At 48.6% G+C, this 23858-nt stretch overlaps 1 protein-coding gene across 2 annotated transcripts; it reads left to right on the top strand.

The window, feature by feature from the left end:
* Positions 1 to 3803: 3803 nt before the first annotated feature.
* Bri3bp (Bri3 binding protein) lies at positions 3804 to 23121 on the top strand. Of its 2 annotated transcripts, NM_001359486.1 has the most exons (4): positions 3804 to 4128; positions 13906 to 14008; positions 14384 to 14481; positions 16562 to 23121. In NM_001359486.1, exons 1-4 carry the CDS (start codon positions 3898 to 3900, stop codon positions 16667 to 16669), a joined length of 540 nt encoding a protein of 179 aa, NP_001346415.1. In that variant the 5' UTR covers positions 3804 to 3897; the 3' UTR covers positions 16670 to 23121. The 2 variants fall into 2 exon arrangements, with proteins under 2 accessions (NP_001346415.1, NP_084028.1); NM_029752.2 differs by lacking the exon at positions 14384 to 14481.
* The last annotated feature ends 737 nt before the right edge of the window (positions 23122 to 23858 follow it).

Genomic DNA, 23858 nt, shown 5'->3' on the forward strand with positions numbered 1-23858 from the left:
TGATCCCAGCTACCTGAAACTCTAGTTCCAGGGCATCCAGTGCCTGTGGCCTCTGAGGGTGTCTGCAATTGAGTATACGTACCCACTCACAGATATAAACATAATTCTAAAAATCTTGCTGGGCATGGTGATGCATATGGAGGGGGATATGGAAGCAGACAGACGGTCTCTGTGAGTCTGAGGTCAGCCTGTCTACATAATCAATTTCAGGGCAGCCAGGGCTACATACTGAGACCCTGTTTAATTGTGTTAATATCGCCCTTTAAAATACTTTGGTCATTTTGGGAACAGGTTGGTCTGCTACTCCTAGAGATCTGCCTGCCTGTATCATGTATGCTGTTGTTAGGTCCTTTCACGTGGTGGCACATGCCTTCAGTCTCAGAACTTCCGAGACAAAAGCAGGTGAATCTCTTGAGTTCAGGCCTGATGTAGCTATAACGTGAGACCATGTCTCAAAAGGAAAAAAAAAAAAAAAAAGCTGGGCGATGGTGGCACACGCCTTTAATCCCAGCACTTGGGAGGCAGAGGCAGAGGCAGGCAGATTTCTGACTTCGAAGGCCAGCCTAGTCTAACAAAGTGAGTTCCAGGACAGCCAGGGCTACACAGAAAAACCCTGTCTCGGAAAAAAAACAAAGGTTTGACACATAAAAATATCAGTAAAAATATACAAAAAGACAACGCATGAAGGAGTAAATCAAGCTCTCGATATTGAAACTTCTAGAATGCAGTTTGAAAGTAACTTCCAATTTTCTTTTTGTGTGGATGTTGCAGAGTTGAACTCAGGTTCTCATGCTTGCACAGTAAAAGATCTCACATAGGGAGAGACCTCAGCTTTGATTTCTCTCTTTCGTGGTGTTGGGGATGGGCCCCGAGCCTTTGCAGTTGGTCAGTGCATTCTCCCTGCTGCCCTAGGCCCTTGCCCCATGTTCTCTATATTTGTCTCATGAGACAGGTTTTCTTTGTGTAACCTTAGCTATCCTGGAACTCTGTGTAGACGTGGTTGGCCTGGAACTTACAGAGATCTGTGTGGCTCTGCCTCCCAAGTGCTGGGATTGGTCACTAACAGAGTTGGCCACAAGTGCCTGGCTCCAATATTCTCTCTTTGGACAGGATGAAGGTTTATTCTTCCTGGTTGTCACACTCTTGTTCAACAAGACTCAGTTTGTTTGATATAGGATATAGAAGGAAAGTGGAAAATTTATCCTCTGAAGGTTATGTCCTGGAGTCTAGGAAATAAATTGAGGTTCTAAAGGACACAGGAGAAAAGTGACCTGATCTAACTCCTGGGCACAAGAGGCCCATGAGATAAGACTGAAAAAGGGCCAGGCTGAATTGGGTGAAAGGTGAGCTCTGCGAGGCCAAAGAGAAGAACATTGGGGTGAAGGTTGTCTCGCTGTCCAGATAAAGCTCATCCTATAGGTAGTACAAGTCTCTCAAGGGTTTGTTAGCAGAGGAGCTGGGCTGTGATCAACTCCATCAGGAGATTTCTAGGCAAGCCCTAGATAGGAAACTTCTCCCTGAACAACTGTATGTGCCAGGGTGCTATCTCCTAGACATTTATATATTTATTAAATTTTTATGGTTCTGGAGCTTGGACATAGGGCCTTCCATGCCCTAGGCAAGTAAGTGTCCTGCAGGTGGGCTATGTCTCTGGCCCATTTCAAATGAAGTTTATTCATTTTTATGAATGGTTTGCCCGTGTACGTGTACATGCACCACACGTGTGCCTGATTGTCCACAGAGGGCAGAAGAGGCTGTCAGTTCCTGTAGAGCTAGAGCTAACAAATGGCTGGGTGCTGGGAACTAAACCTGGATCTCCAGCCCCTCTCCAGTTCCTTAAAAACTTTCCCTTAAGAATTATTACTGAAGGGAGCTGTAGAAATGGCTCAGAGGTTTAGAGCACTGACTGCTCTTCCAGAGGTCCTGAGTTCAATTCCCAGCAACCACATGGTGGCTCACAACCATCTGTAATGGGATCCAATGCCTTCTTCTGGTGTGCCTGAAGACAGCTACAGTGTACTCATATACATAAAATAAATAAATAAATCATTAAAAAAAAGAATTATTACTGTAGAGCCGGGCGGTGGTGGTGTACGCCTTTAATCCCAGCACCTGGGAGGCAGAGGCAGGTGGATTTCTGAGTTTGAGGACAGCCTGGTCTACAGAGTGAGTTCCAGGACAGCCAGGGCTATACAGAGAAACCCTGTCTGGAAAAACAAAACAAAACAAAACAAAACAAAACAAAACAACAACTTCAAAAAAGAATTATTACTGTGAGCCAGGCAGTAATGGTGCACGCCTTTAATCCCAGCATTTGGGAGGCAGAGGCAGGCGCATCTCTGTAGTTCTAAGGCCAATCTGGTCTATAGAGTTTGTTCTGGGATAGCCAGAGCTAACACAGAGAAACCCTGTCTCAAAAAACAAAACAAAAACAAAAACAACAAAACAACAAACAACTAATAACCCAAACAAAAAACTAAGTTGTTGTGTGCATGCGAAAGTCAAAAGAGTAGTATCCCAGTGATAGAAATCAGGTTGTCAGACTGTAGCCGAGTCAGAACCTCAGCTATTTGTAGTTGGAATAACAGACCTGAACCATCACTTAGCTTAGTGAGGGCCTCTTTAAGGGTGGTTATGAGCCACCATGTGGTTGGCTGGGATTTGAACTCAGGGCCTCCGGAAGAGCAGTCAGTGCTCTTAACTGCTGAACCATCTCTCCAGCCCCCCCCCCCCCACTTAGCTTTATATTACCATCATTTTGAATTAAAATGTTACATGATTTCTGTTCTCACCCTGTCTGCCCCCAACCCCTCAAATGTATCTCAGTAAATTAACTGATTAATTAAATTAATCAATTTTTTTTCCAGACAAGATTTCTCTGTGTAGTCTTGGCTGTTCTGGAACTCACTCAGTAGACCAGGCTGGCCTAGACATCACAGAGATCCACCTACCTCTGCCTCCTCTTCCTCTTTTTATTTGAAACAGGGCCCCACTATTTAGGGAAGGTTGTACTGGGACTCAGGGTATAACTTCCTCCCTCAGCCTCTCTAGGGTTGGACAGGAATGCACCAAGATGCCCTGAATACGGTTAATGAGGCTCTTAAATTTTTCAAGTTCATAGTCCTCTGGTCTTCTTGACTGCCATGGAGGGTCATATACAAGAAGCTCAGTAGTTTTTCCTGTAGGGAGCCCTGAATTTTGGATTGTGAGTTCCTCTCATCCCTACACACCTGTAAATTGGGGCTCTAGGGCTTTGCTCCTTTAAGTCCTTGTAAGTGGCGTGGTGCCGGTACTTCCTGACACCAGAACTGACTGGCGGGAACAACTCTAGACACCCTCCCCCCTCCCAATCTCTTTTGATGAGTCCTGCGGAAAACCCCCTGATCCCATCAAATCCTTTATATGGGACTGCTCGATGCTAAATCATTGCTCTGGCCCCCTCCTCTCACATCAGCTCGCCTCCCCTGTCCCATCACTAGCTTCTCCTCTCCAACCACTTTATGGCTCGGAAATGCCATCTGTTCTCAGGAGGGGCCTGAGAACGAAAGAACGCGTGCTCCGCGCCGCCTGCTTTTGGGGTGTGGGGAGGTGACACACCTGTCCTTCAGTGTTTTCAAACGCTTGCAAGGATCCGGCCCCGATCAGGAGTGATCCTGTGCAAGCCCCGCAGGCTCTGCGGTGTGCAGCAGAGTTGATACTATCAGCTTCAAGGGTACAGGGGAGGCGTCCCCTAGGGGCTGCGGGTGGGAGGCGGGGCTTCGTGCGCGGGGCGGGGCGGGGCTGCAAGGCGGGGCGGGGCGACGGCGCGCCCACGCGGTGCGGCCCCGGAGCCCTCTCTGGCCGTGTGCTCCGCCCTCTCCCCCTTTCAGCCCCGCGACCCTCCTCCCCTGGCCGAACATGGGCGCGCGCGCGTCCCAGGAGCCCCGGACCCGGGTCCGGGCCGGGTTGCGGGTGCTGCTGCCGGTTCTGCTTCTGGCGCTGCTGCTGCTGGCGCTGGTGGCTCCTGGAGCGCAGGGGGCTCGGGGCCGCGGGGCTGCGGACAAGAACAGCCACCGGCGCGCGACGAGCAGCTTCTCGCAGAGCGTGAGCAGCCTCTTCGGAGAGGACAACGTGCGCGCGGCTCAGAAGGTGGGCGGCGCGCCCGCGGTCACCTTGCCGGGCCTGGAGACCGTTGGGGGTGGGGGGGGCGATCCGAGCTGGGGACAGTCGCGGCCTGCTGCAGCCCGGACCGAGCGCGGCCCCCGGGTGCGCGTGACGCCCGCGCGCTACCCGCCGCGTCTCAATGGTCGACCACTATGAGCCAGGCACTGGGGACGTCCGGGTCCCCGCGCGGCCCGGCCCCATGGGCCTTCTGCCTTCTTCTACCTCTTGCCTCGGAGATAACTGGGCCGAGTTCTCTTTTCCAGGGAGTGATGGGGTCTGAGCTATTGCTTTAGCAACCTGATCGCCTACTGTGTGTTTGGGGTGGGGGTGGGGAACCTCTTGGTTGGAACCTTTGGTTCAGCTTGGGAGCCTAGGGTCTCCGGGACTGGGATGAGCCCCTCCACCAAGGAGCTCTCCCCCGGCTCCTCCTTGGTACCTACGTTGCGTACACCGTACTGAAAAAAGAGAAGTCAAGATGCACGCGGTTCTTTTGCCTTCCTCTCGTTTCCTCCCTGGTCTCTGGTCTCGGGGTTGTGGAGTCCAGAGAACTTTGGGTCCAAGTTGGGGCGCTCCCTCTTTCCAGCAGGATGAGATTAGGTCGGTGACTTCACTTGATGTGTGTGAGTATGGAGTCCAGAAGTCAACCTCAGGTATTCAACTTAAGGAGTCGTCCACCTTTGTATTTTGAGACAAGTTTTCTTATTCCTCCGAAGTTTGAAGATGAGGCCAAGCTGGCTGGCCAGTGGGCCTCTTCGATCTTCGTGCTCCACTTCCCCAGCATCGGGTTTCAAGCGTTCTTGGGCTTGTCCTAGGGTTATACTGGAACCCAGGTCCTTATAGTTGCACAGGAAGTTCTTTATCGCCATCTCTTCCCAGTCCCAGTGACTAACTTTTAGATATTTTGTATTATGTTTATTTGTTGACTGTATTACGTGTGTGTGTGCGCGCACCTATGTGCACATGTACGTACGAAAGTCAGAAGACAGCTTTAGGACATCTTTAAAGTTCTCTGCTTCCACCGTGTGGGTCTTGAGAATCCTTATTTGGTCATCTGGCCTGTGGCAAGCACCTTTATTGGCTGAGCCATCTTACCTGTCCCTGGCTTGGAAGCTTTTAAACCTCAGTTTCTTTTGTCTGTTAAGTGGGGATGGGAGCAATAGTTCTTTTCTTACTTGTTGGTGCCCCTGGTTGCTTCCTGGCCCAGAATCATGGTTCTCCAAGTTCCCTCTTGGTGTTTCTAGGTTGTAAGGTAATTTAATTGAACATTGCTCAGTCCTGCTGGGGAGATTTAGAGGTTTAAAACATGAAAGTTTATTGGTCCTTAGCATGAGGGAGAAGAACATTAAGTACTCAAATTGACTTTTTTTTGAGACTGGGTCTCTCTTTGTAGGTCCAGAACTTTCTATGTAGACCAGGCTGGACTCTTTAACTCAGAAGAAAATCCACTTGCCTCTGCTTCCCGAATGCTGAGATTGAAGGTGTGTGCAACCAAGCCTGGGTGTATTTTTATTTATTTATTTATTTAACAATTTGCTTAACGATTTATAATGTATGGTGTTTTGACTGCATGTGTGCCTGCAGGCCAGAAGAGGGCACCAGATCCCATTACAGATGGTTGTTAGCCACCATGTGGTTGCTGGGAATTGAACTGGGGGAACCTCTGGAAGAGCAGCCAGTGCTCTTAACCTCTGAGCCGTCTTTCCAGCCCTGCATTTCTATTTTTGAATTATGTGTATGTGTGTGGTCATGTGTGATTATACACAGGAGTGCAGTTGCCCACAGAAACCGGAAGACAGCATCGGATGCCCTGGAGCTGGAGTTACTGGCAGCCATGAGCTGTCTGACATAGGTGCTGGGAACCACACTGAGGCTGAACACATGCTGAGGCATCCCTTGGGGGGAGTGGGGAGAGAAAAGGAGGAGAAGGAGAGTCTGGCCAGGAACATGCAGTTGTGGGGCGTGGGATGGGGGAGAAAGGTGGCAGAGAGAGAGAGAGAGAGAGAGAGAGAGAGAGAGAGAGAGAGAGAAGAGGCAGAGAGGGCAAGGAGAGGCCAAACAGCTTTTATAGCAAGCCAGGTCTACCTGACTGTTGCTAGGTAACTGTTGGGCGGAGCCTAGAAGGAATGCCAATATTAAGGAAAAAAGGGATCGTTGAGAAAGAGGGCATCATTATCATGGTTAGACCACTTCCTGCTGATTAGGGGCCTCAAGTTCCTTGGGGGCAAGTTTGATCTTTGCTGTCAGGATACCTAATTTCTTCTTCTCATTTTTTTTGTGCACGGCTACTAGACTAACCCCAAACAACAGCATCCAACCACCAACCAGCCACACATCCATCTGTGCTCTAGCCTTTGAAAAGTCCCCAGTCCTCCAAACATTACACACTCATAGAAACTACCTGCAGCTGACTAAACCTCGACCCTGTTAGGGCACGAGGCGAGTAAAGCAGCCTCATATCCCCATACCCAGGATGAAAACCAAAGCGTGTTCTTATACTATTTCTGTGTTTTGTTTGTTTGTTTGTTTGTTTGGGTTTTTTGAGACAGGGTTTCTCTGAATAGCCCTGGCTGTCCTGTCACTTTGTAGACCAGGCTGGCCTTGAACTCAGAAATCCACCTGCCTCTGCCTCCTAAATGCTGGGATTAAAGGCGTGCCCCACCACGCCTGGCTACTGTGTTTTTTAAAGAACCCAAAAATCCTCACTACTCTCCTATTAGGCAACAGCCTTTCATATGTAAATATTTCCCCTCACTGACAAATATTTAGTATGTGGCAAGTATTCAGTACGTAGTAGCTACAAGCTAGTCACACCCAACTATCCATATTCTCTCTTCTGCCCAAATGAGATGAGACAGAGAGGAAGTCAAAACCACAGCGCTCTCTCTTGCTCTCCTGCTCTCTCTCTCTCTCTCTCTCTCTCTCTCTTTCTCTCTCTCTCTCTCCTGAGTCTCACTATATATCCCTGGCTGGCTTCAAATTCAGACCTCTGCCTTATTCTCTTGAAACAGAATCTTGCACTGACCCTGGAGCTACCATGGTAACAACAATCCTCCCGTCTCCGCTCCTGCAGCACGGTGGTTACAGGAATATACCGATGCAGATGCATGGCCACCCCTGGCTTTTTAGGTGGATGCTGGGGATTGGAACTGAGGTCGTCATGCTTGCTCAGCGAGCCTTTCCTAAGCTGGCTTTGAACTCCCAACCCTTTCTTGCCTCCAGCTTCTAAGTGCTGGGTGTTCAGGCTTGAGCCACCATATCCAGCTCATGGCAAACTTGGGGTTGAACCCAGGGTTCCGTGAATGAAGCAAGTAAGGTACCAATATGACTATACCTCTCGCCCCTTAATTCTTTTCTAGTTGCGGTAATAAAATACCCGTCGATTCCATTTCACTGTTTTCACTCAGTTCTATACAAAAGCATGGGAACAGGGTTATACACCCATAAGTCCCCAAAGGAAACTCGGTCTCCACTAAGCAACTGTTGCCCTCCTCTGCAGCCAGGCACCTGCTGGTCTCCATCTCTACAGATTTTCCTGTTTGGGTTTTCACATAAACGGGACCAGACCCTTGCCTGCCTTTTGAGTGCAGTCTGGCAGCTTGCTCGGCTGCCTTTGTAGGGTTGTAGGGAGCAAAGGCTGTGCCTGATGGAGTCCACCGGAGTGTGTCCTCCAGATGGGACCCAAGCAGGACCTTTGTGGGCAGGCCGTGTGTGCACAGACAGCTTCCACTGTAGATGTTAGAAGTGGATATGTTGCCAGGCTGGTCCAGTAACATACACCCGTAATCCTGGCGCTGGGGTGGTGGAGGCAGGAGGATTGGTAGTTGAAGGTCAGCTTCAGGTACACAGTGAGCTGAAGCCATCCTGGGGTACATGATACCAAAGGTGGCGGGGGGGAGCTTTTTTAAAAAGGGCTTATTATTGTTTTTGTGATTTTGGTTTTTCAAGACAGGGTTGCTCTGTGTAGCCTAGGCTGGCCTCAAACTCAGAGAACCACTTGCCTCTGCCTCTGAGTGCTGGGATTAAAGGAGTGCACCATCACTGCCTGGCTACTTTTATTTGTGTGTGTATGTGCATGTGTGTGTTTGTGCATGCATGCATGTATGTGTGCATATGTGTGTGTGTTTATGCAGGTGCCCACAGAGACCAGGAGAAGCCGTAGATGCCCTGGGGCTGGAGCTACCGGGGTGGTGAGCTGCTTAATGTGGGTGCTGGGCACTGCCTCTGCGAGAACAGCAAGTGCTTTAACGGCTGAGCCTCCTCTCCACCTTCCTCTTTTGAAATTTTAATGTAGAAGATGTGACCAAACTGCCCTCTGGATGTTCTAGACTCCATTCCTGATGTCCCCTGAGCTGCACCGTGTAAACTCTGGTCCTGTGTCTCCATGTCTTCCGAGAGCTCTGGTTCTATCATTCCTGGGGCCCTTTTTTTTCCCTTTGCCAGGCTTCAGTTGAACGGTTAGTTGGTCTGTTCTGTTTTTATAGACCCTTTCTTCTGTTGCCGCTTGCAGGGAGGTATTTTGAGGAAAATAATTGACAGCTCCCTGGTCCTTTTTCTCCCACCTTAATCATTTGAGCAGCTGTATTGAAGAACATTGAGTTGACGCCTGCACAGACTGTACACAGGGTGTGAGCTGACAGAGGAGGCGTGGGCATTCACGGCGATGCCACCAACAGAAGAGTGTCTCCTCTTCACATTTGCTTGTTTACGTGTGTGTGTGTGTGTGTGTGTGTGTGTGTGTGTGTGTGCCACAGTGTTTGATCAGAGGACAGCTTGGGGGGGGTTAACATTCTGGGGAACAAAGTCAGCTTTTGTCAGGCATAGTGGCAAGTTCCTTTACCCACTGAGCCATCTCCCTGACTCTTCTCTCTCTCCCTCTCCCTCCCTCCCTCTCCCTCTCTCTCTCCCTCTCCCTCTCTCTCTCCCTCCCTCCCTTTCTTAATAATATTTCAAAATACTGAAAAATTGAAGGAGTAGCATACACCCTCAGCTGCCTTCATCTGTTGTTCAGATTTTGTTTTTCTCCATGCACACCGCACGCATACTTTCTGCATCGTTTTCTAAACTGTTTGAAATAAGACAGATATCTTGGTATCTTCTGCACAGTCTACAAACATCATCCCACCCAGGAAACTTACACTTACTGTAGTAATATTTCACAATAGTCAGGTGGTATTCACATTCCCTTGTGTGTGTGTGTGAGAGAGAGAGAGAGAGAGTATGTGTATGTGCGTGTGTGTGTGTGTGTGTGTGTGAGCACACGCTAGCAAGCAAGCAAGCAAACGCATGTGAGCATGTGAGCACGCGCGCGTGCACTGCTTGAACCATGGCTGTCATTCTTCAACCACTCCACCTTTTTTTTTTTTAAAGACATTTTTAATAATGACTGTGTGTGTGTGTGTGTGTGTGTGTGTGTGTGTGTGTGTGTGTGTGTACTCGAGCAAGTGAGTGCACCTCAGGCCTTTGGATGCTGGAGGGAGTTGTCAGATCCCCTGGACGTAAAGTACAGGGACATGGTGGGGGGACTAAGATGAAAAGCAGCCAGGTCACAGTCGTGCGGGCCTGCAGTCTCAGCACCCAAGAAACTGATGCAGGGGTGGAGTTGGGTGGGGTGGGGGTGTCATTGAAAGTTTGAGGCCAGCTTAGTGTGTGTGTGTGTGTGTGTGTGTGTGTGTGTGTGTATAATCTCAAGACCCCATCTCCAATACACCAGAAAAAAAAATAGGACACAGGAGACCTAATCTTAAAAAGAAATAAGCCGGGCGGTGGTGGAGCACTCATTTAATCCTAGCACTTGTGAGGCAGAGGCAGGCGGATTTCTGAGTTCGAGGCCAGCCTGGTCTACAGAGTGAGTTCCAGGACAGCCAGGGCTATACAGAGAAACCCTGTCTGGAAAAAAAACCTGAATAAATAAATAAATAAAGCCGGGCATGTTGGGTAATCCCAGCTCTGAATGGATAGGAGCAGGAAAGTCAGGATTTGAAAGTTGTCCTTGAGAGGGTAAAGGCGCTTGCGGTGCATGCCTGGTGAGCTGACTTTAATCCTGAGACGCCCGGCCCACAGAGTTGGTCTTCCGCCCCTCATTCATGCTTCTCCCCATAATTAGCACTTTTTATTATATTATTTTTTTCCGCCTGTTTTCTTTGGTGGTGACACCTCATTTCATGGCAGCCTGCTCTCCTCTGTTGTCCAGCCACATAGTTACCATGCCACTTTGGTGTCCTTCCTCCAGTCCCCTGAACTGACACATTTGGAGTCCTGATGTAGGACAGCTCTGTCACATGGTATTTATTGGCTCTGCCTCCCGGCTCTGGACTCGCTGACACTCACCAGGAACCCAGTTACCCCAGTGGGTGCTCAGACCAAGAGACCAAGAGAGTGCTGCTTTGATGCCAGAAATCTGAGGTCATTGTTCTGATAGGCTGGCTTCCTGGGACCCAAAAATGGGCCTGCAGAGTTGCTCTTCAGTCTCTGTTCTGATAGCTGTCTGTTGTGTGTCTCTGATCTTAGCTCTTTTGTATATTTGTTTGTTTGCTTGTTTTTGTTTTTGTTTTCCTCCCAGACAGGGTTTCTCTGTGTAGCTCTGCCTGTTCTAGGACTCACTCTGTAGACCCTGCTGGCCTTGAACTCACAGAGATCCACCTGCCTCTGCCTCCCTAGTGCTGGGATCAAAGGAGTCCTCCACCACTATCTGCCTTTTTATTTTTCTCTCTCTCTCTCTTTCTTTTTTTTTTTTTTATAATGAGACCCAGTACCTTATATGTGCTAGGCAATTCTACCACTGAGCTACACCACCAACTGTTTTCTATTTTGAGCCCGGGATCTCACTAACACCTCCTGGATGGCCTCAGACTGATCGTTCTTTAGCCCAAAGCAGGTTTGGAACTTGTTGTCTTCCTGCCTGTTTGTGAACACAAAGGTCCTTGCGCTCACAGATAAGCACTGGGGAAACCAGGCATGTTAAACACACATGTTCTTTTTTTTTTTATAACCTGTTTTCTGCCCAGAGGGCTGGCAATGGAGGTTGGTAAGGTGTAGAGGCCAGGCGATACCTGGTTCCCCACAAGCTACCACAGCCAGGATTAGAGGTGCCCAATAGTCTAGATGGTCTCTGCATTGTCTATATGGCCAGGGCTTTCCCCAGGCTCCCACAAACAGGACCAGAGGTGGTTGATAGCCCAGATGACCTCTGGGCTGTATGTATGACGGAGACCACAGCAGATCCTCCCCTCGGCCATTAAGAAAATAATAGCTCACCAGAGGCAGGTCGATCTCTGGGAGTTTCAAGGCTAGCCTGGTCTGCAGAGAAACCCTGTCTCAAAAGCGCAAACACGTGAAGGTAAAGCCTATCTATAAAGCCCATCTTCATAGAAGAAGCGACACGTACTTTGAGAATAGTTTTGGTGTAATTGTCATGCCTCCTTGAACACCTAGGATTGTGTTCCACCAGGAACCCGTTTTGTTTTTTTTTTTTTTTTTCCCCAAATTGTACTGTACTTAACTATGCCTAAAATAAACTTTGTGATGTCAGACAGACTCTAGATGGTTGAATCAACCCCCGCTGCTGAGTCGTGCTGAATCAGGTTTCCTTCCTTGCCTCTTGTGGATCCTGGGATCATTCATTGGATCTTCACTCCGCCAGCCCTGGTGTAGGCAGAGACACCTCCCCCCAATACCCTTCCCCCTGCCCGCTTCACACATCCCCTGCCTCAGTCTCCTGAGTAGCTGGGAGACAAGCCTGTCCCACTGACACAAGCCTTTACCAGCTCACTTCTTTAAAGACCCTGTCTTTGAACATTCCATCACTGGGGACCAGGGGCTTCATATTTAGAATACAGCTGAACCCTATCAATTCTATGAAGTCTATGGGTCTAGCTTTGCCGGAGAGATCTGCATGTGGCTGAAGGGGTGGGGACCTCCCCTGGCGTGTCCTCCCCACTCTTGTCCAGTTCACAGCCTGAGGGAAGAACCTCTGGTCTGGATTTGCCCTCCCAGGAGCCTTGTTACCCTGTCACTCACTGCTGACTGGACCAGGTGACCTACCACAAAAACCATTATGCTGGCTTTTCCTGTTTTTCTTTTTTAAGATTAGTTTTATTAAATGGTGAGTGTGTGTGCTTGTGTGCACAAATAACAGAGGACAGAAGAAGGCATCAGAGTCCCCAGGAACTGGGGTTGCAGGCAGGAATGAGCCTTTTCACCTTCCTTTGTTGAATCCTCTCTGGGTCCCATTTTCCAACTGGGAAAACCAAGGTCCAGCATGGCTCAGAATGTAGCTTACCCTAAAAGAACTGCACACTACTTCCTGGGCTTTGGTGCCATCAAAGCCTGTTCTGCTGCCTAGCCTGCTGCTCTAGCTCCATCCTTCCTTGTGATTTTTTTCTATTTGTTCTCTCTCTCTCTCTCTCTCTCTCTCTCTCTCTCTCTCTCTGTGTGTGTGTGTGTGTGTGTGTGTGTAACATGAGTCTCAATGTACAAGTTTTGTTTGTCCCAGAACTCACTATGGACATGTAGATCAGGCTGGCTTTGAACTGTCAGAGTCTACCTGCCTCTGTCCCCAGAGCATTGGAATTGAAAGTGAGAACACCACTATGCTAGCTTTTCGTGTTTTTCTTTTTTAAGATTAGTTTTACTGAATTGTGTGTGTGTGTGTGTGTGTGTGTGTGTGTGTGTGCTTAAGTATACAAATACAAGAAGAAGGCATCAGAGTCCCCTGGAACTGGGGTTGCAGGCAGTTTGAGCTGCCCCGTTTTTGTAATGGTGGGAGCTGAACTCAGGATGTCATGAGTTGCTAGGAAAACTTACATCTCAGCCCTGGTTTCGAGTTGTAGGCTACGTGTGTATAATATCACTGTTAGGGTTGCTGTGGAAAGGGGTTATTTGACTCGTGCTTTCATATTCATTATTGAAGTAAGTCAGGGCAGGAACCTGGAGACAGGAACAGGGGCCATGGAGGGGTGCCACTTAACTGGCTTGCTTTCCATGGCTTGCTCAGCCTGCTTTCTTACAGAACCTAGGTCCACCAACCTAGGGATGGCACCACCCACAGTGGGCTGGGCCCGCCCACATCAATCACTAATTAAGAAAATCGCTTTACAGGCTTGCCTACAAACCTGATCTTCTGGAGGCATTTTTCTCCATTGAGGGTCCCTCTCTGATGATATCAGCTATGCCAAGTTGACAGGAAACTAGCCAGCAGGATTACTCACTCAAAAGAGAACAAGAGATGAGGCAGGAGCTCGAACTCCCGATTTCCTGGTCTCCTGGCTTTCCCAAATCCCCTGGAGAGCCATAGACAGAGAGCACGGTCTCGGGCTTCCCAGTCAGTTGGTCCTTTGAGAGCCAACTGGCCAAGGAAGCATCTTGAGAGCACACACTCCCAGATACCCTGACCAAGAGCCAGCAGAACTCTAGGGGAAGTGGTAGGTGCAGTGCAGCCAGATTGTGGTGTGTGTGTGTGTGTGTGTGTGTGTGTGTGTGTGTGTGTGTGTGTGTGTGAGAGAGAGAGAGAGAGAGAGAGAGAGAGAGACAGACAGACAGACAGACAGACAGACAGACAGACAGACAGACACGGGCTTTCCGCATTCTCCATGGTGGTGGACCAGCTATCAACCCTTGTTCGTCACTTGGCTACAGACTGTCCCCAAGGCAGCTCCTGGTTTTCCTGTCCAGTCCTCTCCCGAGCTCACACTTCAGTACCTGAGTGGCTTTTGGGAGGACAGTGGATTGATTGGTTGATTCCTTACTGTCTTCTCGTCTCTGCAGTTACTGTCCAGGCTGACCGAGCGGTTCGTGCAGGGAGTGGACATGTTCTTAGAGACGTTATGGAAAGTTTGGATGGAGCTCTTAGAAGTCCTTGGGCTTGACGGTAGGTACGGGGATGGTTGTGCAAGGTGTTTGGGTTGCGAGCTTTTGTTTTGGGGGGCTGTCTCACTATGTGGGGAGTCTCCGTGTCCTTAGCTGAGAGAACACCAGAGGGCTGAGGGTATGGAGCACCATGGGGAGGAAGGAGCATTTTACTTTTAAGAGCTGAACCTGTGGTCTGTGAAACTTCAAAAGCTGTGTGGGTACCCGGTGGTGGCGCACACCTTCAAACCCAGCACTTGGGAGGCAGAGACAGGCGGATCTCTGTGAGTTGGAGGCCAGCCTGGTCTACAGAGTGAGGTTCAGAATAGCCAGGGCTATTAAACAACCCTCTCTTGAACCCACCCCCCCATCTCACCCCCCAAAAAATACTGTGCAGACAATGGAGGTAGAGCCTGCAGTGATGGTGACCTGGGCCACCTGGAGCCTCTGGAAGCCAGAAGAGGGCAGAAGAGGCTCCCGAGAGTCCTCACACAGGTATGCTGTATGCAGGGCTGTGTGTTTCAGCATGCCAGAGGTAGAGTCAGTAGAGAGGAAAGTCACTTTGGGAGCACAGCCGTGGACTTGGCCTTTTGGCTCCTGGAACCCGGAGAGGGGATGAACCTCACCATCTAAGGTTCATCAGATACCTGGTGTATGGGGCTCAGTTGTGGCAAAGCCAGAAAACAGATATAGTGACGTAACAGGATCCTCTCAAAATCCGTTAGCCCCAGGCATCCTTCTTTACGGTTCTAGGACCCGGGCTCATGGTGGAGTCAGACTGCACCAGCCGGGACCCACATACCACCACAATGGTCTGCTCTTTACCCCTCACCCCACTTCCAGCCTCCACTCACCGAGTCTAACCTTCGAAAGGCCTCACATCAGGTCGTGTCACCTTGCCACTCAGGAAGTAGAGAGGTGGCCCTCAGAATGCTGTGAGGCACGCGGCCCACCCTGGGGACTGGGCTGAGTCAACATATACCCAAACGTTGCAACTGCATGCAATCCTGCCAGGGCTGGCTGCCTCAGCCATGACCTGCTGGGATTGTGCAACTCCGGGTTACCATCCCTGGGCAGTGAGCCTGTGGAGATAAAGCAGATTGCAAGGAATTGCATGCAGTGGGGTCTGGGAGACAGCAGAGCGGGGTAACACAGGACCCTGGGCATCACTGAGGAGACTTGGCCGGGTGCTATCCCCTGATGCCTTGTTTCTGTGCTGTGAGTCTCCCTCTTGGTTTGAATAAGCTGCAGGGCACCGAAGGCCTTTGGGAACCGTGACTGAAGCTCAGAACCAGGGTCGTCTTCAAGGTGGCTGCTCTCAGCTCCCAGTATTTTCTTCCCCATCAGTTTTCAGAATGTTAGTTACAATGGAGACCCCTCTGCTCAGATTGGTTTGATAGCAGTAAGCTTTGAGGTATATAGAGGCACTCTACTGGTCTAGTTATAGGGAAAAGAAATTGGTGAAATTTACCCTGGCATGGTGGCTCATGCCTTTAACCCCCATACTCAGAGGCAGGCAGATCTCTGTGAATTCAAGGCCAGCCTGGTCTATGTGAGGACTCCCCATCTCATCTCAAAGTTGGTGAAATCAATTTTACTATTTCTGTTTTGCTGCTTTTTTTTTTTTTTTGGTCATGTGTGTGTGTGTGTGTGTGTGTGGTTGTTATTTTGCTTTGTCTTTGAGACAGGGTCTCCTGTACCCCACACTAGCCTCAAATTCACTATGGTGGAACCAAGGATGGCCTTGAACATCTGATCCTCCTGCCTCAGCTTCCTGAGTGCTGGGATGACAGATGTGAGCCACTGTAAGCAGTCTGAGGGTAGCTCCTTGTAAAATGAGGAGTTTGAACTCCAGCACCATTTTTATAAAAATGGGTCTCTGTGTGTAGCCCTGACTGTCCTGGAACTCATCTGGAGATCAGGCTGGCCTTGAACTCACTGACGTCCATCTGCCTCTGCCTCATGAGTGCCAGGTTAAAGGTGTGAGCTACCACTGCCCAGCTTGTAAAAATATTTTTCTAGGTTTATTTATTATTTGTTTTTATGTGTTATGGGTGTTTCATACATCTGTGCACTTCATGTATGCAGAACCTAAGGGTCTGTCTGACATTGCCCTGTCTCTGGAGTTACAGATGGTTGTTGGGACTCAAACTAGGTCCTTGCAAGAGCAGCCAGTGCTTTTAACCACTGAGTCATTTCTCCAGTCCCATAAAAGGTGTTTTTGTGTGTGTGGGGGGGGGGGGGGAGGGGTTCGAGACAGGGTTTCTCTGTGTAGCCCTGGCTGTCCTGGAACTCACTCTGTAGACCAGGCTGGCCTGGAACTCAGAAATCCGCCTTCCTCTGCCTCCCAAGTGTGTGCCACTACTACCCAGCCATAAAAGGTGTTCTCAACTCATGAGGATACTAATAGTCCTGAGAGACCACCTGTGCCCCTCAAGTATTTGCTTTATTTTGCTTTCGTTGTGTCGGGTTGTGACCGGAGCCTATGGGTCCGGCCCCAGAGCTCAGCTGTCCTTCCTGCTTTCCGAGAAGGTCCCGACCACGTGGGAATAACTGGCCCTGTCCTCTTTTGCAGTGTCCAACCTGTCACAGTACTTCAGCCCAGCCTCAGTGTCCAACAGCCCCACCCGGGCCCTGGTGCTGGTTGGTGTGGTTCTCCTGGCCTACTGGTTCTTGTCTCTGACCTTGGGCTTCACCTTCAGCCTCCTCCACCTGGTGTTTGGCCGCTTCTTCTGGCTCGTGCGTGTCATCCTGTTCTCCATGTCCTGCGTGTATATCCTACATAAGTACGAGGGCGAGCCAGAGCACGCAGTGCTACCGCTCTGCGTCGTGGTGGCCATCTACTTCATGACGGGGCCCATGGGCTACTGGCGGGGCAGCCCCGGTGGCCTTTGCAGCCCCAGTGTGGAGGAGAAGCTGGAACACCTGGAGAACCAGGTGAGGTTGCTTAACATCCGCCTCAACAGGGTGCTCGAGAACCTTGACCGCTCCAAGGACAAGTGAAGGTCAGCTGCCTAGCCGTCCAACCAGCTAGTGATGTCAAAAGACAGAAGAAGAAGAGAAGAGCCGGCAACCCCACCAAATCCCAACCCTCCCAATAAACTGAGCAAAAACGCCACGCCTGGTATTTCCCACTGTGTGTCGACCTTAGGAGCCACTGGAGGAGAGAGCACTTTCGTAGATCACCAGTGGGAAAGCAGTTTTTAAACAACGGATATACCCCCTGTTAGCTGTGTAGTCGGATAACTTTACCTGTGCATAGAACATAATGTTGATTTTTCTTCCCAAACATTTAAATACATCTTTTGTAAGGTTTTTAAATAAAGGCAGATGGAGTCAAGTTTATCAGAGCTTTGAAGGGAACGCTTGACGTCCTTAAGGAGGTTAAAATTGGCTTGTGGGTGAGCACCGTGTGCAATCTCTTCGTCTTCCCGAATGTGACCTTTATTTCGTGTCTTCTGGGGTTGGTGGTGACCTGGTTAACAAGTGCTGTCTCTTGTTCTTGTGGACACTTGGGCTTCAGAGGATTGGATCCTAGGGATCCTGTGAGCTCTTCGTCCATTGTGCCCCTCCATGTCTATTTCTGTTTTGTATGGTGCTGGGGATACTGAGCCCACCCCCCCACCCTTGTCCATTGTATTTCTGAATGAAGGTACCCACAGACGTCCCGAGATCTCTTTCTCTTCTCTGGACTTCAATGTAGATTAACCCTAGCCTTTCCAGGAAGAAAGGACATGGATGGAGCTGCAAACTGTCTTTGGAGTTTGATGCTAAGAACCGGGTAGGCCCCGAAGATCATTCCAGAATCCAGCTGAATCTCACATTCCCTGTTGGCCAGCGAGGCCCAGATAGCCGGCTGGACCCTCATGGGAATCACTTGTTTCCTTTGCTTCTAATTGACTCGGGACCATAGAAGAAAAAGGAACCGTTCACGGCCAGTAACATCCTTTATTTCATTCCTTCTAGAACATTCGTAGGCATAAGCAACCTTGAGATCTGAATCGTTTGTCCTGAAATTTTTATAATTGTGTTAGGTGCTTTTTAAAGTCTGGGGTCCAGGGCATTGCTTGTTAATAGCTAAACCCCTGGGTGCAGAGACCTCTCTGCCAGCTTCTGTGGAAAGAGAGCTGGCTTTTGTGGGATGTCACTAGGGTCGCCCGTGAGGACTGTGGAGCCACTGAGTCCCAACTTGAGCTTGGAGGGGGACCCAGCTGATGGCAGCTCTGGTGCCGTATGTCTGTGAAGTTCTGTCTTTGGTTACAGGTATCTGTCACACAGATTTGGGTCTTTGAGGATGTGGCCGAGAGAGACCTCTGTTCTCGAGGTGACAGGCAGTATGGGACTCTCATTTTCTTGAATTTCATTCCCTTCTGGAACCGGTACTGGGGAAATCTCTCCACAGACATTGGAAATCCACAACTTGTGATGTGAAACATTCCGATTTTGTTGTTTAGATGCTCTAGGCATATCTACTCGCGGCACAGGGTGGAAGTAGCCGAGAAGGGGCACCTTGGCTGTTAATATCTTTCCTTCCAGATGTCTGGTCATATCATACTAAAAGATTACTTTTCAGATGTTGGCTAGGGGGCAGTCACTCTCTGTAAAGCTAAACCTTCTTGCCTTGGCTCCTCTCAGTGGCCACTTGAGATGTTGTAGGTCGATTCCTATACAGTCCACTGTAGCTAAGACTGCAACTCCACCCAGTATTCAGGAGGCAGAGGCAGGAGGATTGCTGCTATTTGAAGGCCAGCCAGGTCTTAAGTGGTCTATTTCAGGTCAGCCAGGGTTACATAGCGAGACCAAAAGCCAGGTATGGTAGCACAAGAGAGCAGAGGCAGGCACATCGGAGTTTAAAGCCAGTCTGGTCTATGTAGTGAGTTCCAGGACAGGCAGTTTTAATACACTGAGACCTTGTCTCAAAACAATAGCAACAAAAAAGGTAAAAATCTGCAATATTTTTTTCCAGTCTGACCAAATGTAGACTCTAAAGCCAGTTTTATAGTTGAATATATATAATGTGTATATACATATATATGCTATATATATTCATGTATTATTTGTATATATACACTATATATATACATACACAAGATGCCTTCATTTTAATTTTTACATCTAGTTATTATGATTTTTTGAGACAGGGTCTCATGTATTTAAGACTGGCCTTGAACTTGCTAAGTAGCTGAGACTGGCCTTAAACTCTCCTGCCCCCAGCCCGAGTGCAGGAATGATGTGCACATGTGACTACGCCCCCATTGTTCGAACGCCTTGGGGTGAACGCGGCCTATGCATGTTAAGAGAGCACTCAAGAGTCCAGTCCTGGATACCTTCATTCTTAGTGGAAGAATGTACAAATCAGAGTAGAATGTTACTTGAAATTCTAGTAGTTTTTTTGTTTTTAAAAACTTCAACCGGGCGTGGTGGCGCACGCCTTTAATCCCAGCACTCTGGAGGCAGAGGCAGGCGGATTTCTGAGTTCGAGGCCAGCCTGGTCTACAGAGTGAGTTCCAGGACAGCCAGGGCTACACAGAGAAACCCTGTCTCGAAAATCAAAAAAACAAAAAACAAAAAAAAATAAAACAAAACAAAACAAAAAAACTTCAGATGGTGTTACTGTGTTTGATGCATATATTTTAGCTTGTTTGTTTGTTTGTTTGTTTGTTTGTTTTTCTTTTTGAGGCAGGGTCTCTCTACATAGCCCTGGCTGTCCTGCAACTCTCTGTGTAAACCAGGCTGCCCTCTAACTTGCAGAGATCCACCTGCCTCTGATTGCTGGTATTAAAGGTGTTGCACCACCATGCCTGGCATTGTTTGGAAGTAATCATAGCCCCCAGTAGTTAAAGATTTTTTTCTTTTCTTCTTTCATTCCGTGGACAGCTTATTGGCCTCCCTTCCCTTCCCCCTCCCCCTATCTCTTTTGTATGTGGAAAGATGTATTTTTGTACCTTATTTCATGCCTTATCTTCAGGGCTGTGTACAACTCCTCCTTAACCGAATAACATGATAAACATTTGGACAGCAGCCACTGTGGATCTATTATAGATAAGGGGCGGGGCAGGCGATATGGCTCAATGAAGAAAGGCACTTGCCACCAAACCTGAGTTTGATTCCCGGGACCAACATGGTGAAAAAAGACAGACCACTCCCACAGGTTTCCTTCTAACCTCTACGCATGGGCTGTGGCTTCCCACCCCTTGGCCCCAATAAATACATATATACTTTTTTTTTTTTAAATGAAAAGATAGTGTAAGGATTATAACTGTCTCAAAGTCAGTATTAACTCCCTGGTGGTCGTCTCTCATATTAGGTACTTGCTTTACCGAGGACAGGACTGGTTGCCTCTGAAGTGTACTGACTGGGCTTAGCTTAGGGTATTGGGGTTGGTGATTTTTGATGGTGGTGTTTTATTTTGAATTATTTTATGTATATGGGTGGTTTTTTTTTTGTTTTTGTTTTTTTTGTTTTTGTCACACTTGTATGTCTGTGTACCACGTATTTGCCTGGTGCCTGCAGAGAGGAGAAGAGGGTGTCAGATCGCCCTGGAATTAGTGATAACTGTCAGCTGCCTTGTGGATGCTGAAAAAGTCAAACCCAGGTTGTTTGGAAGAACAGCCGGTGTGCTCTAACCACTGAGCAGCCTCTCTGGCCCTATGGTTCGGGGTTTTAGAGATGGCATCTCTTGGACTCCTGACTGGTCTCGAACAGGCTATGTGGTGGAGAAGGACCTTGAACTCCTGATCTCGATCCTTCTGGATGCTAGGATTAGAGACAGATGCTAACACATCTGCTCGGGATGGAACCCCGGGCCTCCTACATTTTACATAAGCGTTCTACCAAATTAGCCCGGTCCCAGCCTGTAGTCAGTGTTTGTATAGTGGTCTCTTCCCTTTTCTAGTCAGGAGGCTGTTGGTATAGCACACAGACACCTTTCACAGACTCACTTCCTGTTGTTGCTAGCATCCCCCACCCTTTGGGCCCTTTGTTGAGGCTCGACCCTCTTTCTACTGGCAATAAGTGTGGAAAAGAATGTCCTCACAGCTGGCCTTTTGACCCATGATAGGGTCCTCTAATTCATAAAAGTGACCCAGGGACGAGCCTAAGAGGCAGCCTGGGGATGAGGCTCAGCAGGCCACAGGGGGTTAGGAGCAGAGCTGTGAATAAGCAACCAGGAAGGCATGTCTTTCCTAGGGACCTCATGAGAACCTCTGAGGGAAGGTTGGGAGCATTGTCCTATGGCCCTGGCACACTCAAGGGCCCTGTGTGTGAAGAGCTCTGCTTGCTCACGTGGTCCTGTCACTCCGGCCTGCTCACAGATGGCTCGGAAACAGCGTGACCAGGAAGCCCGATGTGCTTTGCAAACCCAGGACTCAGTCTCCAGATAGATAGGAAGGTGCTGAGTTCAAAGCCATCCTGGTCTACGTGGCAAGACCCTGTCTCAGCAAACTAACCCAACATGTTCAAGAGTCAGCACGAGAATCTTTAACAAAGCTCCTCTGCATCTTGTGCTTGGTAGGCAGCCTGAAGCACTTCCCTTCTTCACAAGCCCTGTTGCTTTGGTCTGTTCTGAGACAGGGTCTCAATCTAGCCCAGGCTGGCCTCGAACCTAGAGATCTGCTCGCCTCTGCCTCCCAAGTACCAGGCTTAAAGTTGTGCACCACCATGCCCAGAAAGCCAGCATTGGTGAGCCTGGTGCGCACCTGGAGCTACAAGGAATTTCCAAGGCGACCCTCTCAGCCTCTTTACCTTCAAGTCCTGGGCTCCTGAGCTCTGCCCCCAGCATGAAAGCTGCTTTCAAAGCAACCTGTGATAATTCTGTAATGTTTTTGAGTTTGACCATTTATGTACTTGGGCTTTGGGCTCCTCACCTGTGAATTGTAGATTTCTATTTTGCGGGTTTTAACCCAATACCCTTGTCACTGGCTGGCATCAGCAAGCTTCGGCCTTTTTGCTTCCTTCTGTGTTTTGCTCTTTGGTGGTCCTTCCATAGCTAGGACAGACACGGAGAACCTGTCTTTCAGTCCTGATGGCACAAACAGCACATTGTTGCTGCCACCGGGACAGCTACGGCAGCCAGTGGCATGCCCGACTCTCCGCCCGATGTCTCTGCGGATTTCAAGCTTATGCTGTTGTGTCAGTTTCCTGTCTGCATCTGTGATAAATCTCTAAATATCCTGTAATTAAATTAATTTCTAGTGACAGTGATCAATGTGCAGTTAAATCCCCCAAGAGGTAATTATTTCCCTGTTTTTAGCTGCAGATTAAAAAAAAAAAACACCAATGACTTCTTCACAGTTGAGTTTCTGTTTTGTGTCTCAGCTTAGGAAATTTTAAATAGTATTTAGTTTGACACAGTAGAAAGAAAGCCATTCCGTGTGAACATAGTGGGGTGTGTGCACACACGCACATGCGCAAACATTAATTGGGAAGCTGATTCTACGAATATCTTATATAGGGAAAAAAAAGCGTCAGGCTTAGTATTTTTTTGCAAAGTGATGGATACATTCCTCTTATTTATTAATCACTGGCTTGATGTTAGAGGTCTTTGTAGATCGACTTTAAGAATTGGATTAAAATATTGTGAACATTGCGGCTTAATAAATGTTTACTGTGGTGATGTTCAGACTCCTGGATGGATTTCTTTACTTTGGTGAGGCACTTGAGGCAACCTCCAGAATTAGAGAGTCATTTTATGGCTTTGGTTTATTTCTTTATCTTAATGTGTATGACTGCTTGGCCTGCGTGAGTGTATGTATACTTTGTGTGTCCCTGGTGCCCTTGATGGTCAGAGTCCCTGGAAACGGAGTTACAGATGTTTATGAGCCGCCATATGGGTGCTGGGAAGTGAACCCGGGTCATCTACATGAATAGCAAGTGCTTTTAAATATTGAGCCATCTCTCCTGCACTAAAGATTAATTTAAAAAAAAAAAAAAGGGCTGGAGAGGTGGCTCAGCGGTTAAGAGCACTGACTGCTCTTCTGAAGGTCCCTAGTTCAAATCCTAGCAGCCACATGGTGGCTTGCAACCACCCCACCCCCCAACCCCCGTAATGAGGTCTGGTGCCCTCTTCTGGAGTGTCTGAAGACAGCTACAGTGTACTTGCATATAATAAATAAATAAATCTTAAAAAAAGATTAAGTTATCTGTATGTGTATGAGTGTTTTGTCTGCATATGTGATGGCACCATATACATGCAATGACTTCAGAGCCCAGAAGAGGACATTGGATCTCCTGAAGATGGAGTTACAGATGACAGAGAGATACTGTGTGGGTGCTGAGAACTTGGGGTTCTCTGCAAAAGCAGCCAGTGCTCTTAACCACTGAGCTATCTCTTCAGCCCCATCATTTATATTTATTTATTTTATTTTTGAGACAGACTCTGACTATGTAACTCTGATTGTTCTGGGACTCACTATGTAGAACAAGGTAATCTTGAATTCACAGCGACCCATCTGCCTCTGCTTCCCAAGTTCTCGGATTAATGAAATGAAGCGCTACTCCTGGCTATTTTAAAAATTATTATTATTATTTTTGTTTGTTTGTTTGTTTGTTTTCGAGACAGGGTTTCCGTGTATAGCCCTGGCTGTCCTGGAACTCACTTTGTAGACCAGGCTGGCCTCGAACTCAGAAATCCGCCTGCCTCTGCCTCCCAAGTGCTGGGATCAAAGGCGTGCGCCACCACCGCCCGGCTAATTATGTTTTTATGTGTTTGTAATTGATTGCCAAGAACCCAGACGAGGGCTGGGCAGGTGGCACACTTTTTTAATCTCAGCACTTGGGAGACAGAGGCAAGCAGCTTTCTGAGTTTGAGGCCAGCCTGGTCTATAAAGTGAGTTCCAGGACAGCCAGGGCTATACAGAGAAACCCTGTCTCGA

Source organism: Mus musculus, chromosome 5 (assembly GCF_000001635.26).
Source record: "Mus musculus strain C57BL/6J chromosome 5, GRCm38.p6 C57BL/6J".
NCBI classification, from domain to species: Eukaryota; Metazoa; Chordata; class Mammalia; order Rodentia; family Muridae; genus Mus; species Mus musculus.